The following is an 18,545-nucleotide window of genomic DNA, read 5'->3' as shown; positions in this document are numbered from 1 at the left end:
CTGTTATTTTGCTGTGCACTTGAAAAACTGTCATGCATGTATTCTAACCAGTCAGCCATGTGTACTAGCTGTTTGCTTTAACCCATGCATATTGAACATATTTTGCACTTGCTGAACATGCTTTCCTTTCTCGTGCACAAATTGCAACATACTAGAATAATTGTGAAGAAGGTGAATTGCCATTATAACACTTTTAAAAAGCCAGGTAATGCATCTAAAAAGTATTGATATTCAGAAACGTTTATTAATCATAAAGCCCTGTTTTAGGGGTTGCAAATAAATATTGCACTTGTTGCAATCTGTCTGCTTCATGTAATTTTCTTTATTTATTTTAACAATCTGTCATTGGTTTTTGTAAATGACAATTTATGGGTTGAGACAGGTTAGTTGAAAGTAATTTATTTTTATCTTTTTTTTTTGCCGCCTTCTCTTTAAGGAAAGATACACAAAGCCTTTTGTACAATATATAATCTTCATTTATTTAGCAAACTTCCCTCCACATTGACAGCTTGATGGTATGAAATAAATGTCTAACTGAATACTCAGATGAAAGCATAATATCTGTGTGCTATTAATATTTTTAATATCACACCTCCAAGTGCTATTTATAAAAACAAAAAAAACACTGAAGATCCAATTTAAAACTTCAAGGTGCAAAATGAATGTTTAAAATTCTGATTTTTACAGAACTCATTTTCTGTTGGTTAGTTTAAAGTGATTAACACACACACACACACACACACACACACACACCAGTTTTTGTTCACTGCTCATGTACATACAATTAACAAGTCAGCAACTTAAGCATTCAAGTACACACAGTATTGTTAATTTTTTCTAATTGTATCTTTTCATCTAAGCTTTGAAAAGTTAAGCATTGAAACAATAACATAATCCACTGTACTCCCAGCAAACAGATGTTATGAAATGACTTTTTTTAATATAATACAATATTTATAGTTTAGAAGAAAATGTAAAAATATTTAAACTTAATAATTTCGATGTTGTGAACTCTTTCCCCAAAAAGCAATTGAAGTAAAAGCTAAAATACTGCTTTAAAATTACTAAATTAAGTTGCATTTTGTAATTAGATGAGATTAGGTTAGATTCCCTACAGTGTGGAAACAGGCCCTTCGGCCCAACCAGTCCACACCGACCCTCCGATGAGTAACCCACCCAGACCCATTTCCCTCTGACTAATGCACCTGACACTATGGGCAATTTAACACGGCCAATTCACCTGGACTGCACATCTTTGGACTGTGGGAGGAATGTTTGCATTTGCCTGATTTAAAATACTCAAATTATTAATATTCAACTAATATACACAATATTTTTAATCCCTGTGAGCTGTTAAGTATTTTTAAGATTGATGAGTTGTTTTATGTTCTGTGAAGTCAGCATATTGAATAATTAAGTTTATAATTTTATTTATGGATTATAACATGCTTGTTCTTTTTCACCTCTATGTTACGGTCTTAGTGCACGTAAACAGATCATAATAATTTATTTTTTCCTGTATAAATATTTCACTTTAACTCGCAGGCAGGTCTCCCTCCCTAATTCCTTCGTTATTGTCTGGTGGTCCTGTCCCCCTGGGTGGCAGGTCCATTCTGCTTCACCAAGCTGCTGCCCAGGGAAATGTCACTTTATTGTCAATGCTGCTAAATGAAGATGGAATTGATATTAATCATCCCGACGAGGAAGGTTCGTCTGCCTTGTATTCTGCTGCTAAAAATGGATATACAGGTAAATTTATGATTTTAATTACAAGGGTGTAAACCTAAAATGTAATTTGTACAAGTCCACATGTTACTGTGTTTTTGAAATTTCCAGTTTTAAATAACAATTAAATATAGTTAATAGTTAAACAAATGCAATCACCATTTGCAAAACAAATGTCCAGCTTGGTCAGCATCTCCTCGTGTGACGTTACAGTTTCAGTATGATCGAAATAATATTTTGTGGTTTTATGGCACTGTTAAATCCTTGAATAGTCTGTTGTTATAAATGTTACTCTGGCCAAAACTGAAATCATTGTGATTGAATGATACATTTTGTCATTAGGATAAAACGGTTAGAAAAGTTAATGTGGTTTTTAGGTATTTTTCACTACTTGTTTCAGAATAGTAGGTTATCTCTGATGGTATCACATTCGTTGATTTGGTGGTTATGTAGATCTGAAACATGTCTGTACAAAGTACCAAGAAGAATTCAAATTATTGTTTGAGACTTATCTTAAATCAATTGACCTGTAGATAGGTATTGTTCAGGTTATTATTTGTTGAAGCAAGAGATTGGTTAGTTGTAAGGATTCTACGGCACTTTGACAATGAAAGTAGTTTGAAGTTCGGTTGGAGAAGAATGGCCAGATGGCACAGTTTGGAGAGTCAACAAGAAAATTTCAGAGTTCAATCTTGTAGCGTGAGAAAAAGGTATTTAAATTCAATTGGAAATGGTTAGAAATTAATAAACCCCCGAAATGATAAATCTTAATACAATCTATGTATAAGAGATTTAACTTTATAAGTATAGTTTTTTAAAATGTTTTACTAGCATTGAACACCTTTTTGCTTAGAGTCGTAGAAACTTTGCAAAAGTAACATTAAAGGAACAAATAAAATTAAAGTACTAGCAAGTGGTTCATGCATTTTGACCCACTCCGACAGTTTGCGTTGTCTCATATGCCACCCTTCAACCAGTTCAATTCACTGCAGATGATATCAAGGAATGGAAGAGGGCATTAGATGCTGCAGAAAATAGGGCCCCTGACTAGTATTCCAGGAGGAGACTGAAGGCTGGTGCAAACCGATTCCAGTGCAGCTGTAGCCTTACCATCTATCTGGCAATACGATAAATTGCCTAGGTAAACCCTATCCACAAAAACAGACGAGGACAGATACAACTCAGTGAAGTGTTGCTGCATCAATCCACACTCAGTCCTCAGAAGAGTACTGGAAGGTGATGTTGGCTGGGCTATCAATGCCACTTACTTAACAATAACCTGCACATTTATACTAAGTTTGTGTTCTGTTGGATAACTTAGCCCCCGATCACCTTCCAGTATTGATCCAAACATGGCTAAAAGAGCTGAGTTTGAAATAGGGTGTAAGGGTGACTTACCTTGATGTCAAAGCAGCATTTGACAGTGTGTAGCATCAAGGAGAAGTTAAAGCTAATGGGGGGTTGATTTTAGTGTTTACAAACAATCGTCTCGCTCCGAGGACCGCTCCACAGGAACTCCTCTGTGTAGAGTCCTAAGCTTCTCCAACTTCAGTTCCTTTATCATTGATGTTCCCTTGCTCAGATGAGGGATATTCATTGATGATTGTATAATGTTTAACACCTCAGATACTGAAGCTATGTATGTCCAAATGCAGCAAAACCTGGAAAACACCCAGGGTGGGCTGCTAAGTGCCAAATAAGAATTGTCACATAAATGCCTGGCAATGGCTATCTCCAACAAAATAGAGACCTAACTATTGTCCCTTGACGTTTTAATGTATTACTACTGCTGAGTCCCTCACTGTCAAAACCCTGAAGGTTACCATTGACTAGAAACTCAATTGGACTAGCCATATCAATACTGGCTACAAAGGCAAGCCAGAGAATCTTGAAGTGAGTAACACATCTCCTGATTCTCCAAAGCCTGTCCACCATCTCCTCAAGGCACAAGTCAGAAGTGTGGTGGAATACTGTCCTTTTGCCTGGATAGATGCAGCTCCGGCAACAATCAAGAAGCTCAACATTTTTCTGGACTAACACTCCATCCCTGCACAAGACAGTGTCAGCAATGTGTACAGGCTAGAAGATGCACTGCAGCAACTCTTTAAGGTTCCTTTGCCAGTGCCTTCCAAACGAGCAACCCATACCACAAGGCAGCAGCTACATGCAAACATCACTCACTACCTGCAAGTTCACCTCCAAGCCTTGCACCATTCTGACTTGGAACTGTGCCACTCTTTTCTCACTGCTGCTGGATCAAAGTCGTGGTACTCTCTCCCAAACAAAGCTGATGTATGAATACTCCCATGGAATGCAGTGGATCAAAAAGGTAGCTCATCGCCATCTTCTTAAGACCAATTATGGGTATGCAATAAATGTTGGACCAGTCGCAAAATCCCACGTCCAATGAACAATAAAAACAAAGTATTATTACTACATGTATAGATTGAGTGGATTAAGTATTTTTCTTGTGCATAAGGTATGAAAATGAATAGAAATTTTCTTTTTTATTTTCAAGTAAATGTTGTCTGGAAGTGTCATGTAGGCAGGCAGCATGTCGTGTGAACGATTGGCATGTCACCTCAGACCAAAGCAGTTAGATTATGCTGAACTTGTAAAAGACTCTTGTTCAGTCACTTGGCTCAAACCTGGAACACGCTGCCTAGAATTGTGGTTGAGGCAGAGTCTATTGATGCATTCAAAAGGACATTAGGTGATAATGTGAATGAGAGGAGTATAAGGAAAAGGGTGGAGAATGCAGACACGTTGGACTGCATGGCCTCCTTCACTGCCATAACGATTCTGTGTGGATTTTGTTCAAAGTGTCAACATTGACAAACACTAGTTTGATACAAGTAATGAAAGATGTGTTTGCTTGGCACAGGAAGATCCTATCTGTCCGTTGGCACCAAGAATATAATGCAAAGTTAAAAATTAAAACAATAAATTTATTAAAGTCACAAAAATGCAAGGCTGGAGCTGATAAGACAAAGGTGTCCAATAAAAGTAGAAATGTGACTGATAGGTGTGCCCATCATGAGTCCCATTATAATTGAGATAGATGTAGAAGCAGAATTCAAGGTGAAACATCAAAACCGTAATTGTATCCAAAGGTTATAGGGTGTCTTAGTGAAAGGTGAATTTATTGCAAGAGGGTACTTTTTGAGACCGTGAACTGCATTGTAATGCGGAATTGTCTGCTGATCCAAATTTTACATTTACTTAAAAGGAAGCTATTCAGCATGCTCTCCCCAGGACTTTTACAGAGGCAGCCAGCACTATTCTATGCATAATGTTCATGTCAGTTATATATCAGATATAAACTTCTCAATTATGTAATCAAATTGTGCCACACAGTTGGTTAATGATGTAAACTGACCTAGAAGAATTAATGAGCTTGACAATGTCGGCAAGTGAATTGACTTTCAGTTGCAGTTGTACCCCAGAATCAAATTTTTCTCATGATCTTCTGTTGTTCATTCATTTCATTGATACTCTTGATTAGTGCGATTTCTTCTAGCTATTTCCCCAGTTATGTCATTAATAAGTGCTGGAAAAGATGACACAATAGAAATTTTGTAATGGATCATTAGGGTGTTAATTCCTTATGCAATCTTCTGAATACAAGCATTGTAGGGCTTTTGTTCAACTCAAATGTTTTTCTCTATACGCATTTAGCTTGTGATCTAAATATTCAATTCATGAAAATGTGATTCAGGGGATCACCTAAAACTCAAGTTCTTTTGGAAGTGTGTTTGCATTAACATAAATTTTTGTGTTTTTTAAATGTTATTTTTCCTGTGGTGTTTGCCAGTCAGTTGGTGAATATTTTTGTTGTTAAAAATCACACAACACCAGGTTATATCCAACAGGTTTAATTAGAAGCACTAGCTTTCAGAGCGATGCTCCGTTATCAGGTGGTTGTGAAGTACGCAATTGTAAGACACAGAATTTATAACAAAAGTTTACAGTGTGATATAACTGAAATTATATATTGAAAAATATCTTGATTAAGTCTCTCATCTGTTAGAATGACCATGTTAGTTTCACTACTTTCATTTGTAAATCACAAAACTTTTTTTAAAAGTTACATTCTCAGGTTAACTTTAACAATTGGTGCCAGCCCAGATAATGTATTGAAGGTGTTAGCCCCCTGTGTGTTGTTGTCTGTGCCATAATGTTTAATCTGATTCTAATCTTAAAAAAATGAGTTCAGAGTCTTACATAGATTCAGGCAGTTTTTGAGCAAAGTACAATGTTACTCTGCAAGTACAAATTCACCCCACAAACGTACATGTGCATGTGGATTTGTGTGTGGGGTGGGGGTTTGTGAGTGTCTGTGAACATGAGCGTGTATATGTGAGAGAGTGTAAAGGCGTGTGTGTGTGGGGGGGGGCTGCAATGGTGGTCACCTATAGTGTGACATAAACTCAAGGTCCCATTTGAGGCCCTCCCTATGGGTACTAACATGGTCATTCTAACAGATGAGAGACTTAACAAACAATCAAGGTATTTTTCACTGTATAATTTCAGGTACATCTCACTGTAAACTTTTGTTATAAATTCTGTGTCTTACAATTGAGTACTCCACAACTACCTGATGAAGGAGCAGCGCTCCTAAATCTAGTGCTTCCAATTAAACTAGTTGGACTACATAACCTGGTGTTGTGTGATTTTTAACTTTGTAAACCCCAGTCCAATACCAGCATCTGCAAATCAATATTTTTATGGGTTGGGTAGAAGAATTCACACAGCCCCCTAGTGTCAAAGCTTGCAATTACATTGACAGATGCATTTTAACAAAATTGAATCAAAACAGTTGATGTAGCAATTTCTAGAATTGTATGTTACTGTAAAAATATGACTCAATCATGACAAATATTTGTGACAATTGGAATTTTAATATATGGATTTCATGGTTCTTTCAAACAATATGATAGCATTGTTTTAAATTAAGTATGGACAATCTCAATAGTGTAAAAGCATAGCTCAACACCAGAAAAACAAATAAACTTTTTTGGCCTTTGAGATGTAATGCACAAATAATCAATTAATCATTATTTTAAGATGTGTTTCTATGATCTTCTAAGATGTGCAAACTTGCCAATCTTGTATTTGCTGATTTATTTATTTCCCTTTAGCACTTTAAAATAAATTGTATAATTTAAAAGAGGAGATAAAATCACATGGGTGGTTTACATGCCTAGTCCTCCTATCAATTTTGTTCTTGTTATGGGTTGACTGTGATCTTTCCTAATTTGGACTTTTAAAATTGTAAGAAGAATTATCTTGACACTTTATTCAGCAGCACTTAAAATCGTAGGGAAAGCACATGACTTCCCTATCATTCATTATTTTCTCTTATGAAGTTAATTTCTTTTCTGCTGAGACATCCATGCAAAATGTGAATTTGTAGCAGAGAGATGTATTTACATAAATCAATTTTGATATTGACTCAGATAAGTGCGTATATTTATTACTTTTCTCAATACAAAAATGTTCAGTTAAATCTTTTTTTAAACCCTGGACTAATTTCCTAACTTAAAATGCAAAGCTCGTTGTGAAATCTGCTTTTAGTTTGCTCACAACCCCTCTTCTAGCGTATTATCTCACTTGAGAACTGAATGCAGATGAACATTATCAAGTGGTCTGCTTAGTAAAGGTATTGGATGTTAGTATGTAAAAAAAAAAGCATTTTGAAAATAAGTTCAGACCAGAAATTGCATGCTACAAATCAGAGGTTGCGAATATTGCTGCACAATTATTGTTGTCCTCCTTATCTGCTAATGGTTACAATAAATTATCAGATTTTATGATGGAATGCGGACCTCAAACTCATTGTGAATAATGTATTTCTGAACTCTGTCCCCTATTCCAGCATAAAGCACGTTACAGCATGCATCTGTACAGTAATAGAAGCTAATAGCACTGGATGTAGGCCAAGGCTGAGGCTTCCTACTGATTATATTATCTCATGGTGTAATGACCTTTTATTAATGTTCCATTATACCACTTAACAAAAGCAGATAATTGAATTCTAAAATATGCTTTCAAACTGCCTCCAGAAGGCAGTTCCCTCAAGACAGTTGCTCCTCCTAAATTTAACGCAACACTCAACTGAGTTTTAAAACCACATTTGGTCTCCTGGTCAAATTTGAAACGGGCATTGCAGTTTCATGTCAGCATTAATACAGTGTACAACCTTATTTTAAAATGTAAAGAGCAGAAGAGTAGGATATTCAGTTTGATATGAATTCAATTCAGGGACACATTGTGAACAAGGGGAGACAAATGTCTTGAGACCAGCAGCTTTAGTATTCACAGATCACAAATTTTATATATTAGCATCCCAAATCATTTTTGAAAAATGGAAGATTTGTGATTTTCACTAATGTTGCTGAATCCAGCAATCGTACTCAATTGGTAAATTCACTTTTTGTCATTCCTCTCCCTGACTAACACCACTGATCAGTTCTGGTGGTGGATTGATGAGTTGTAATGATTGTTTTGAGGTTATTCTCTGGAAAAATAAATAGGGTTCTCCTTTGTCTCAGTGTTATATATGAAGATATATCACACATGTAGAGGGCAAAGGCAGCAGATACATGAGTACACCACCACTATGATATATTTCCAAGGCCCTTGTCCTTCTGGATGGAAGTGGTCGTGGTTTAGGATGATGCAGTTTGAGGATCTTTGAATATACGCCAATGCTTTTGAGCATTGGTGGTGTACTGAGTGGATGTTTGTGGATGTGGTGCCAATCAAGCAGGCTGTTTTGTCCTGGATCCCTTCACGCTGCTTGTGTTATTGGCGCTGCAACATTGAGGCAAGCGAGGAGTATTCCATCACATTCCTGACTTGTGCCTTGTAGATAATAGACAGGAGGTGAGATACTTGCCGCAGTATTCCTAGCCTCTGACATGTTCTTGTAATCTTTGTTTATGTGGCTAGTCCAGTTGAGTTTCTGGTCAATGATAGCCCCCAGGATGTTGATAGTAGGGGATTCAGTGAATGTAATACCATTGAATGTCAAGAAGCGTTAGATTCTCTCTTGGTGATGGCTCTAGCTTGGCATTGTGAGGCACTAATGTTGTTCAGGAACAGGAATGTATTTATATCTGCCTCATGACCCTTGTCAATGAATGTCAGTCTGTGTCTGGTTTCCAGACTCTTGCTCTGTACTTTTGCCGTATGCACCTGACAATATCCTTCCAATAGATCTGAGACTAAGCACCATCCCTGATTCCTGACAGCAGCTTTAGCGAGGCAACCTGAGAACATGTGCTGTTCAAGATTACGATCAACGCCACTGCAGTTCAAGCTATACATGGATTTCTGAAGCAATACTGAAGTACAACCCAAAGAATCTTTAAAATCCTACTTGGTTGCTGCATCCTGTACATCTTTGTCCTCAGAAAGGATTAGCTTTTGGAACCACCTTGCACGAAGACATGAAGGAGCAAGTTGAGGATGTCAAGAGAGCCAAAATCCAACAAGAAATGGCAAAATTGCCAGCTGTCAACCCCATTTGATGGTTTAGGATGAATCTTCCCTCCTCCACTATGAAAACTGTAACTCCTATGACTACAACTACTCTTTTTTTATATCTGCTTAGTTAGTGACTTAAATATAAACACCAACATTAATGCAAAGGAAATAAAGTAAAGCAGCAAATTGGTAGCTTGTGAGAGATGAATGTGAGCTTAAAGCAGGATCATTTTATCATAATGTACACACAAAGCAAGAAATACATGATTTGGAGATGCCGGTGTTGGGCTGGGGTGTACAAAGTTACAAATCACAACACCAGGTTATAGTCCAACAGGTTTAATTGGAAGCACTAGCTCTCGGAGCGCCACTCCTTCAGGTGGTTGTGGAGGACACAATTGTAAGACACAGAATTTATAGCAAAAGTTTACAGTGTGACATAACTGAAATTATACATTGAAAAATACCTTGATTGTTTGTTAAGTCTCTCATCTGTTAGAATGACCATGATAGTTTCACTTCTTTCATTTGTAAATCACAAAACGTTTTTAAAAAAAATTACGTTCTCAGGTTAACTGTAACAATTGATGTCAGCCAGATAAAAAGTTGAAGGTGTTAGCCCCCTGTGTTCCCTGTCTGTGCCATAATGTTTAGACTGATTCTAATCTTTAAAAATGAGTTCACAGAGTCTTACATGGATTCATGCAGTTTTTGAGCAAAGTGCAATTTAACTGTGCAAGTACAAATTCACCCCACAAACGTGTACGTGTGTGTGTCTGTCTCTGGCTGGAGTGGGGGGGTTTGTGAGTGTCTGAGAGCGAGTGCATATGTGTGTGTAAAGTGGTCTAAGTCTGTGTGTGTGTGTGTGTGTGTGTGTGTGTGTGTGTGTAGTGTAATGGTGGCCACTTGTAGTGTGACATGAACCCAAGGTCCCGGTTGAGGCCCTCCCTACGGGTACCGAACTTGGCTATCAGCCTCTGCTCGGCCACTTTTCGCTGCTGCCTGTCCCGAAGTCCGCCTTGGAGCATGGTCACCCGAAGGTTTGAGGTCGAATGTCCTGGACCGTTGAAGTGTTCCCCATCTGGGAGGGAACCCTCCTGTCTGTAGATTGTTGTGCGGTGCCCATTCATCCGTTGCCGTAGCCTTTGCTCGGTTTCACCAATGTACCATGCCTCAGGGCATCCTTGCCTGCAACGTATAAGATAGACAATGTTGGCTGAGTTGCATGAGTACCCCCCACGTATAAGGTGGGAAGTGTCCCCACACGTAATGGTGATATCCATGTCCACACTGTGACACGTCTTGCAGCACCTACCATGACAGGGTTGTATGGAGTTGTCCTGAAAGCCGGGCAGTTTGCTATGAACAATGATCTGTTTGAGGTTTGGTGGTTGTTTAAAGGTGAGCAGTGGAGGTGTGGGGAAGGTCTTGGTGAGGTGCCCATCCTCATTGATAATGTGTTGCAGGTTGCGAAGAACATGGCATAGTTTTTCGGCTCCTGGGAGGTACTGAACAGCGAAGGGTGCCCTGTTGGTTGCAGCATGTGTCTGTCTCCTGAGGAGGTCATTACAGTTCCTTGCTGTGGCACATCGGAACTGGCAGTCGATGAGTTGAGCATCGTACCCCATTCTTATGAGGGCATCCCTGAGTATTTCCAGGTGCCCATCATGTTCCTCCATCTGAACAGATCCGGTGTATGCGTGGGGCTTGTCCGTAGGGGATAGCTGTTTTAATATGTTTTGGGTGGAAGCTGGAGAAGTGTAGCATCATGAGGTTGTCTGTGGGTTTGTGGTGCTGAGGTGTCCATCCTTGATAGAGATGCAAGTGTCCAAGAATGAGACAGATAGTAGAGAGTAGTCCATGGTGCGTGTGGTGGGATTAAACTTGTTGATATCACTGTGTAGTTCCATCAGTGACTCCTCACCATGGGTCCAGAGAAAGAAAATGTTTCTTCAATGTACCTGGTGTATAATGTTGGTTGGAGGTCCTGTGTAGAGAAGAAGTCTTGCTCGAATCTGTGCATAAAGATGTTAGCATATTGGGGTGTAAATTTGGTCCCCATGGCCGTTCCATATGTCTGGATGAAGAACAGGTTGTCAAAGGTGAAGATGTTGTGTTCGAGGATAGAGAATAAAGAAATAAATGAGAAGTCAGAGGATGAAATGACAAATATCGATGCCCCTCATGACTTCATAAGCTTCAATAAGGTCATCTCTCGGCCTCCTACGCTGCCTATCTAGCCTCTCCTTATAACTCAAACCTTCCAGTCTTAGTAACATCCTTGCAATTTTTTTTTCACCCTTTCTAGTTTAATAACATCCTTTCTATGGCAGGGTGTCAGGTTGGAGTGCTGCTGAAAGAATTGTGAAGAAATGATACATCACGGCAGCAATTATGAGAAGATTGAAGGGTTTAGTATTTGGCAGCTACAACAAAAGGAAAGTTCACTGTCGTGATTGGAGAAAAGTGATTAGAAGTAGGAAAGGGGAACCCTGAGTGTTGGCATGACCGGGATAATGATGGAGCAAGTAAGAAAAGAATTTTCACCTTGGTAGCTGTAAAATTATTGACTTCACTTTGGCATTATAGACTGCTACTAGCATTTACCTGCTGTGTCACTTCTCACCGTTGCTCCTATCTGACATGGGTACCCTTCTGCCATCTGGAGATTTCAGCTCCTTCCTGCTGAGTTTTTCCACTAACACCCAGAAAAGAGGGGGTGGGTGATTTGTTCCAACACCTCTGCTTGCCATTTTTCTCTATATCTAAATAAGCTTACAGATGCTAAAGAGCACCTCCGCATAAAGTATAGGCTACACTTGACACAAAAATAAAATTAGTCTATTGAGACATGGTATGACAAAACTCCAGTGCAGGTGGGATTTGAAGATGGACTTTTAGGACAGATTTAGGAACACGTCCATAAAACCCCTAAACTGCTATAGATGAATGTTGCTGGTTAACGAGGTGCCAATTAAGTGTGCAGGATGTTGGCTGCTCTATTATCATAACTGACATCCCTCTTACTAACTCATTGGATCATTGATTTCATACCAGTTCCTGCAAAAATGAAATTTCAGAATGCCAAAACTTACCATGCCAAAGGAAGCCTTTCGGCCCATTGTGACTGCACTAACTTCCAGAATGAGCATTACGACTTACTACCGTTCTCCTGACTTTTCCCTTGACCCTGAACTTTGTTTCTATTCAAATAATCATCTTCTGGTCTAATGAATGCATCTGTTGAACCTGATTCCACCAACCATGTACAGTAATTCTTTCCACACCTTAACGACTCATTGTGTGAAATTTGCATTTTGAATTTTACAAATTTGCAGCAGAACATTGCGTGTCCTTCATTTGCAAATTACTTTAAATCTGTGCCCCCTCTTTCTTAATTCTTTCACAAATACGGACAAATTTCTCCCCAATTTCCCTGTACAGACACTTCATGGTTTTGAAACTTCTATTAAGTCACATCTCCGCCATCTCTTCTCCAAGGAAGGTATTTGTAACCCCTCCAATATACTTCCATAAGTGAATTTTCTCATCCATGTAGTCATTCTTGCGAATGTGTTATGTGCCCTCCAATGTGTTTACATTCTACCTGATGCTGAGGAAGGGAAGAGTCAGAGATGCTGAAGCAGCGCTTTACCTGGACTGCACGCAATCCAATATACAGTGGATTCTGCTACAACGTATGTTTCGTCAACACATGTTGGCTATAACCTGATTGAGGAATTTAGACTATTTGTAGAATGCGAATCCTTATCTATATTGACTATAATGCAATTCTCATGCCATTGGTTTAAATGGTACCACTATTCTGCTGTTTTCTTATAACGTAGGATCATGCGGGAACAAAGCTATTGTATTACATCAAAACAGACTGTGCTGTGTTCGTTGCTTAGTGTGGTCTCCTTTACATTGGGGAAATGAAGTGTAGACTGGGTGACCACTTCACAGAACACCTACTTTCTGTCTACAAAAATGACCCTGAGCTCCCAGTTGTCTTCCACTTTAACACAGCACCCTGTCCCCTGACCAATATCTCTGCCTCAGATTTGTTAGTGTTCCAGTGAAGTTCAGCATAAGCTGGAAGTACAGCACCTCATTTTCTGCTTGGGGTCCCTGCAGCCTTCTGGATTTAATATCAAGTTCAATAACTTTAGGACTTGAGCTCTCCCATGTCCTTACCCCCACACCCAACTGCCAGGTCTGTTATTACGCAACCTATTTTTAGCCACTAACCATCTCCATTAACAGCTATTCACCATCCTGGCCAGATCACTATCCACTCCATTGTCTGTCCAACTGTTTTTCTCTCTTGGGCTCTATCCCCACCTATTGGTTATTCCCTACCCCCTGTCTTCTGCATATGAACAGACATCTTCCTAGCTACAATCAGTTCTGAGGAAGGGTCACCGGACCCGAAACGTTAACTCTGATTTCTCATCACATACGCCACCAGACCTCATAAAGTCATAGAGTCATAGAGATGTACAGCATGGAAACAGACCTTTCGATCCAACCCAATCTAGTCCCACCTGCCAGCACCCGGCCCATATCCCTCCAAACCCTTCCTCTTCATATAACCATCCAAAAGCCTTTTAAATGCTATAATTGTACCAGCCTCCACCACTTCCTCTGGCAGTTCATTCCATAAGCGTGCCACCCTCTGTGTTATTCCTTAGGTCTCTTTTGTATCCTTCCCCTCTCACCCTCTAGTTCTGGACTCCCCCAACCCAGGGAAAAGATTCTGTCTATTTATCCTATCCATGCTCCAGGGAAAACAGCCCTGGCCAATTCAACCTCTCCCAATAGCTCAAATCCTCCAACCCTGGTAACATCCTTTTCTGAACCCTTTCAAGCTTCACAACATCTTTCCGATAGGAAGGAGACCAGAATTGCACGCAATATTCCAACAGTGGCCTAACCAATGTTAGGCTGCAACATGACCTCCCAACTGCTGTACTCCATACTCTGACCAATAAAGGAAAGCATACCAAACGTCGCCTTCACTATCCTATCTACCTGCGACTCCACTTTCAAGGAGCTATGAACCTGCACTCCAAGGTCTCCTTGTTCAGCAACACTCCCTCGGACCTTACCATTAAGTGTATACGTCCTGCTAAAATTTGTTTTCCTAAAATGCAGTACCTCTCATTTATCTGAATTAAATTCCATTTGTCACTTCTTGGCCAATTGGCCCATCTAGTCAAGATTCTGTTGTAAACTGAGCTAACCCTCTTTGCTGTCCACTACACCTCCAATTTTTGTGTTCTCTGCAATCTTACTAACTGTACCTCTTATGCTCGTATCCAAATCATTTCTGTAAATGACAAAAAAGTAGAGGACCCAGCACCGATCCTTGTGGCACTTCACTGGTCACAGGCCTCCGGTCTGAAAAACAGCCCTCCATCACCACCCTCTGTCTTCTACCTTTGAGCCAGTTCTGAATCCAAATGGCTAGTTTTCCCTGTATTCTGTGGGGCAGAAGTGAGGACTGCAGATGCTGGAAACCAGAGTTTAGATTAGTGTGGTGCTGGAAAAGCACAGCAGGTCAGGCAGCATCCGAGCTGCAGGAAAATCCTGATGAAGGGATTTTGCCCAAAACGTCAATTTTCCTGCTCCTCGGATGCTGCCTGACCTGCTGTGCTTTTCCAGCACCACTCTAATCTAAACCCTGTATTCCGTGAGATCTAACCTTGCTAACCAGTCTCCCATTGGAACCTTGTCGAATGACTTTACTGAAGTCCATATAGATCATATCTACTGCTCTGCTCTCATCAATCCTCTTTGTTACTTTTATGAGACATGATTTCCCACGCACAAAGCCATGTTGACTATCCCTGATCAGTTCTTGCCTTTCCAAATACATATACATCCTGTCCCTCAGGATTCCCTCCAACTGATGAGCTTTTCCGGCTACATCTGATTTTGTTTCTTTGTTGATGAGCTGTGCTTTTGTGGAGTTCTGATCTAAAGGAATTGACACTTGTGACACACATAGGATTTTATCAATATTTTTACAATTAACTATTACAGCCCCATTAACTAAACAAACCACACTCTGTGTTCAAAAGATGGTAAGTTGATGTAGAAGATTAATCACATTAAAATTGAACGCTGTGATGCTACAGTTTTAAGTTGTATTAGTCATTCAGAATCTTTTTCTATTTATACATGTTTCTGTTATTGTTCTTCAAAGCTTTACTCTTGTTGCAAATTAATATCTTCATTCCTGCAGCCTCTCAATTCTGACATATCTACCACAATGTATTCTTGTTCAAAAAACAAAGCATCCCTTACTTCACCTGTGCACTTTATTTTTGCTCCATCTTATAGCTTTCAGTTTTGGTATTGTACTGCACTAGCCTATCTCTCATAAAAAAAAGTTAATGACAACCTCTTAAACTGTAACATCTAAGTTTAAAATAACTGACATCTATTTAGTTTCGGTAGAAATTGTCGACTATTTTACTCATTTAGTAGATTAAAAGTAATTCTGCTTATCATTCTTCTTTCCTATTGTGTAATGGTAACACATGGAAGTAGCAGTTTATATGTATTAGATTAGATTAGATTAGATTACTTACAGTGTGGAAACAGGCCCTTCGGCCCAACAAGTCCACACCGCCCCGCCGAAGCGTAACCCACCCATACCCCTACATCTACACCTTACCTAACACTATGGGCAATTTAGCATGGCCAATTCACCTGGCCTACACATCTTTGGACTGTGGGAGGAAACCGGAGCACCCGGAGGAAACCCATGCAGACACGGGGAGAACGTGCAAACTCCACACAGTCAGTCGCCTGAGGCGGGAATTGAACCCGGGTCTCAGGCGCTGTGAGGCAGCAGTTTTGCATAAAATTGGTACTAGTCTTATCTGGTCCCATGATTACCTAGCTGAAATCAAAAACTCATTGTTTTTACTGTAAATTCATACCATCCTACAAAATAGTTCTTACTCCCAGCTCACATTAGTGCTGCTCCTAACTCGCAATTAATGATGTTACTTTGGGTACAGAGGAACCTCGATTATCCAAACGACTGGGGCGGGGAGTATTTTGTTCAGATAATCGAATGCCAGATGAAACAGTTTAGCCAAGCATCAGGACCTTGCGATCTTATTCGAATAGTCCAAAATTTGGATAATAGAATGCCAGGTAATCGAGTTTCCTCTGTATATTGCAAACTATAGGTGAAAGTTCCTGTCAGCCTCAACAGTTTAATAAGATCAGGAATTGCCACCCAAAATGTGTAACTAAATTCTCCATAGTAGTACCAGCATGAAGAAGTCAAACATTATAGACCAGAAGGTCTGGATTGGAGGAGTACCACCAGTGAATTGGGTGGGCGAAAATGAAAGGATTCAAAGTATAAAATGGGAAAATGGTAATAATTCTGCAAAGAAAACTCACCAGAGAATAGTGCCATTGTAGACTCTGGCAGTAGTAAAACATCAGGGTTAGTTCAGTTGTGGAGAAGTAAAGAGTTAGCTTTCCAAGGAGTAGAGAAAAGAGTAAAGTTATGGAAGAAAAATGATATGAATGTGATGGGAGTATTTTTTAAATGATTCACTTGTGGGACATGGGTGTCACTGACTGGGTAGCATTTATTGCCTGGCCTTGAGAAGGCCAGGCAATTAATGGTGAGCTGCTTTCTTGAACTGCTGACCTTGGGGAAGAAATTGCAAGATTTTGACCTGGCGTCAGTGGAGAAATAGCAAAACATTTCCAAGTCAGGATGGTGTGTGTCTTGGAGGGAAACTTCCAATTGGTGGTGTTTCCATGCATCTGCTGCCCTTGGCCTTCTAGCTGGAAGTGGTTGTGGGTTTCAAAGGTGAAGTCTAATGATTTTTGGTGAATTTCTGCAGTGCACAATGCTGATACTGAGTGTTGGAGGTGGAGGGAATAGATGCTTGTGGATGTGGTGCCAATCATGTGGGTTGCTTTGACCTGAATGGTGTCAAGCTTCTTAAATATTGTTGGAGCTATACTCATTTAGGCAAATGGGGAGAATTACATCACGCGCCTGATATGTAGATGCAAACTAGGCTTTGGGTATCAGGTAATGAGTTACTCACTGCCCTATCCTTAGTTTCTGACCTACTCTCATAACCATTGTGTTCATGTGGCTAGTTTAGTTGAGTTTCTGATCAATGGTAACTGCAGGAACGATAGTGGGGCATTCAGTGATGGTAAGATCATTTGGAAGAAGTGAGGACTGCACATGCTGGACAGTCAGAGAAAAGACAGCAGGTCAGGCAGCATCCGAGGAGCAGGAGAGTCAACACTTTGGGGGAAAAAGCCCTTCATTAGAAATGGTAATACCATTGACTGTCAAGGGGTGGTGGTTAGATTGTCCCTTTATGGAGATAGTCACTACCTGGCATTTGTGTGGCACAAATATTTCTTGCCACTTGTCACCCGAAGGCTGGACATTGTCTCCACTTTTGTTGCGTTTAAACATGGACTGCCTCCGTATCTGAGGGGTCGCAAATGGTGCTGAACATTGTGCAATGATTTGTGGACATTCTCACTTCTGACCTAATGGAAGGAAGGGCATTGATGAAGCAGTTGAAAATGGCTGGGTCTAGGTCTCTACCCTGAGGAACACCTGCAGAGATGTCCTGGAGTCGAGATGACTGACTGCCAAGTATGACTCCAAGCAGCAGAAAGTTTGCCCCCGATATCCATTAATTCACGTTTTTCTCTGGCTCCTTGATGTCATATTCAGTCAAATGTGATCTCTCTGTCACACTCACCTTACCTCTGGAATTCAGCTCTCTTGTCCATGTTTGAACCAAGGCTGTAATGAGGTCAGGAGCGGAGTGGTCCTGGCAGAACTAAAACTGGGAGTCAGTGAGCAGGTTATTGCTGAGCAGATGCCCTTGATGACACTGTTGATGACACCTTCCATCACTTTACTGATCAAGAGTCGAAGGATGGGTGCTAATTGGTCAGATTAGGTTTGTCCTGCTTTTTGTGTGCAGGCATACCTGAGCAATTTTCCACATTGTTGAATAGATGCCTGTGTTGTAACTGTATTGGAAGTGTTTGATTAGGGGAGCAGCAATTTCTGGAGCACAAGTCTTCAGTATCCTTGCTAGAATATTGTCAGGGCCCATAGCCTTTGCAGTATCTAGTGTCTCCAACCATTTTCTTGATATCACAGAGTGAATTGTATTGGCTAAAGACTGGCATCAGATTCTAGGGGCAACTGGAGGAAGTTGAAATAGGTCATCCACTTGGCACATTTGGCTGAAGATTGCTGTGAATGCTTCAGCCTTATCTTTTGCACTGCTGCGCTGTGTATTTCC

General features: G+C 40.0%; 1 protein-coding gene across 3 annotated transcripts in view; it reads left to right on the top strand.

The window, feature by feature from the left end:
* The window catches only part of cttnbp2 (cortactin binding protein 2), a 156,944-nt gene that overhangs the window by 68,005 nt on the left and 70,394 nt on the right, over positions 1 to 18,545 (top strand). For all 3 annotated transcript variants that reach the window (XM_072551512.1, XM_072551513.1, XM_072551514.1), the window contains one exon: positions 1,546 to 1,749. In XM_072551512.1, the coding sequence (XP_072407613.1) occupies positions 1,546 to 1,749 (204 nt within the window). The remainder of the gene's footprint in view (positions 1 to 1,545; positions 1,750 to 18,545) is intronic.

Source organism: Chiloscyllium punctatum, chromosome 32 (genome assembly GCF_047496795.1).
Source record: "Chiloscyllium punctatum isolate Juve2018m chromosome 32, sChiPun1.3, whole genome shotgun sequence".
In the NCBI taxonomy this organism is placed as follows: Eukaryota; Metazoa; Chordata; class Chondrichthyes; order Orectolobiformes; family Hemiscylliidae; genus Chiloscyllium; species Chiloscyllium punctatum.
The sequence above is the reverse complement of the archived record's forward strand: the minus strand, read 5'-3'. Positions and strand labels throughout refer to the sequence as shown.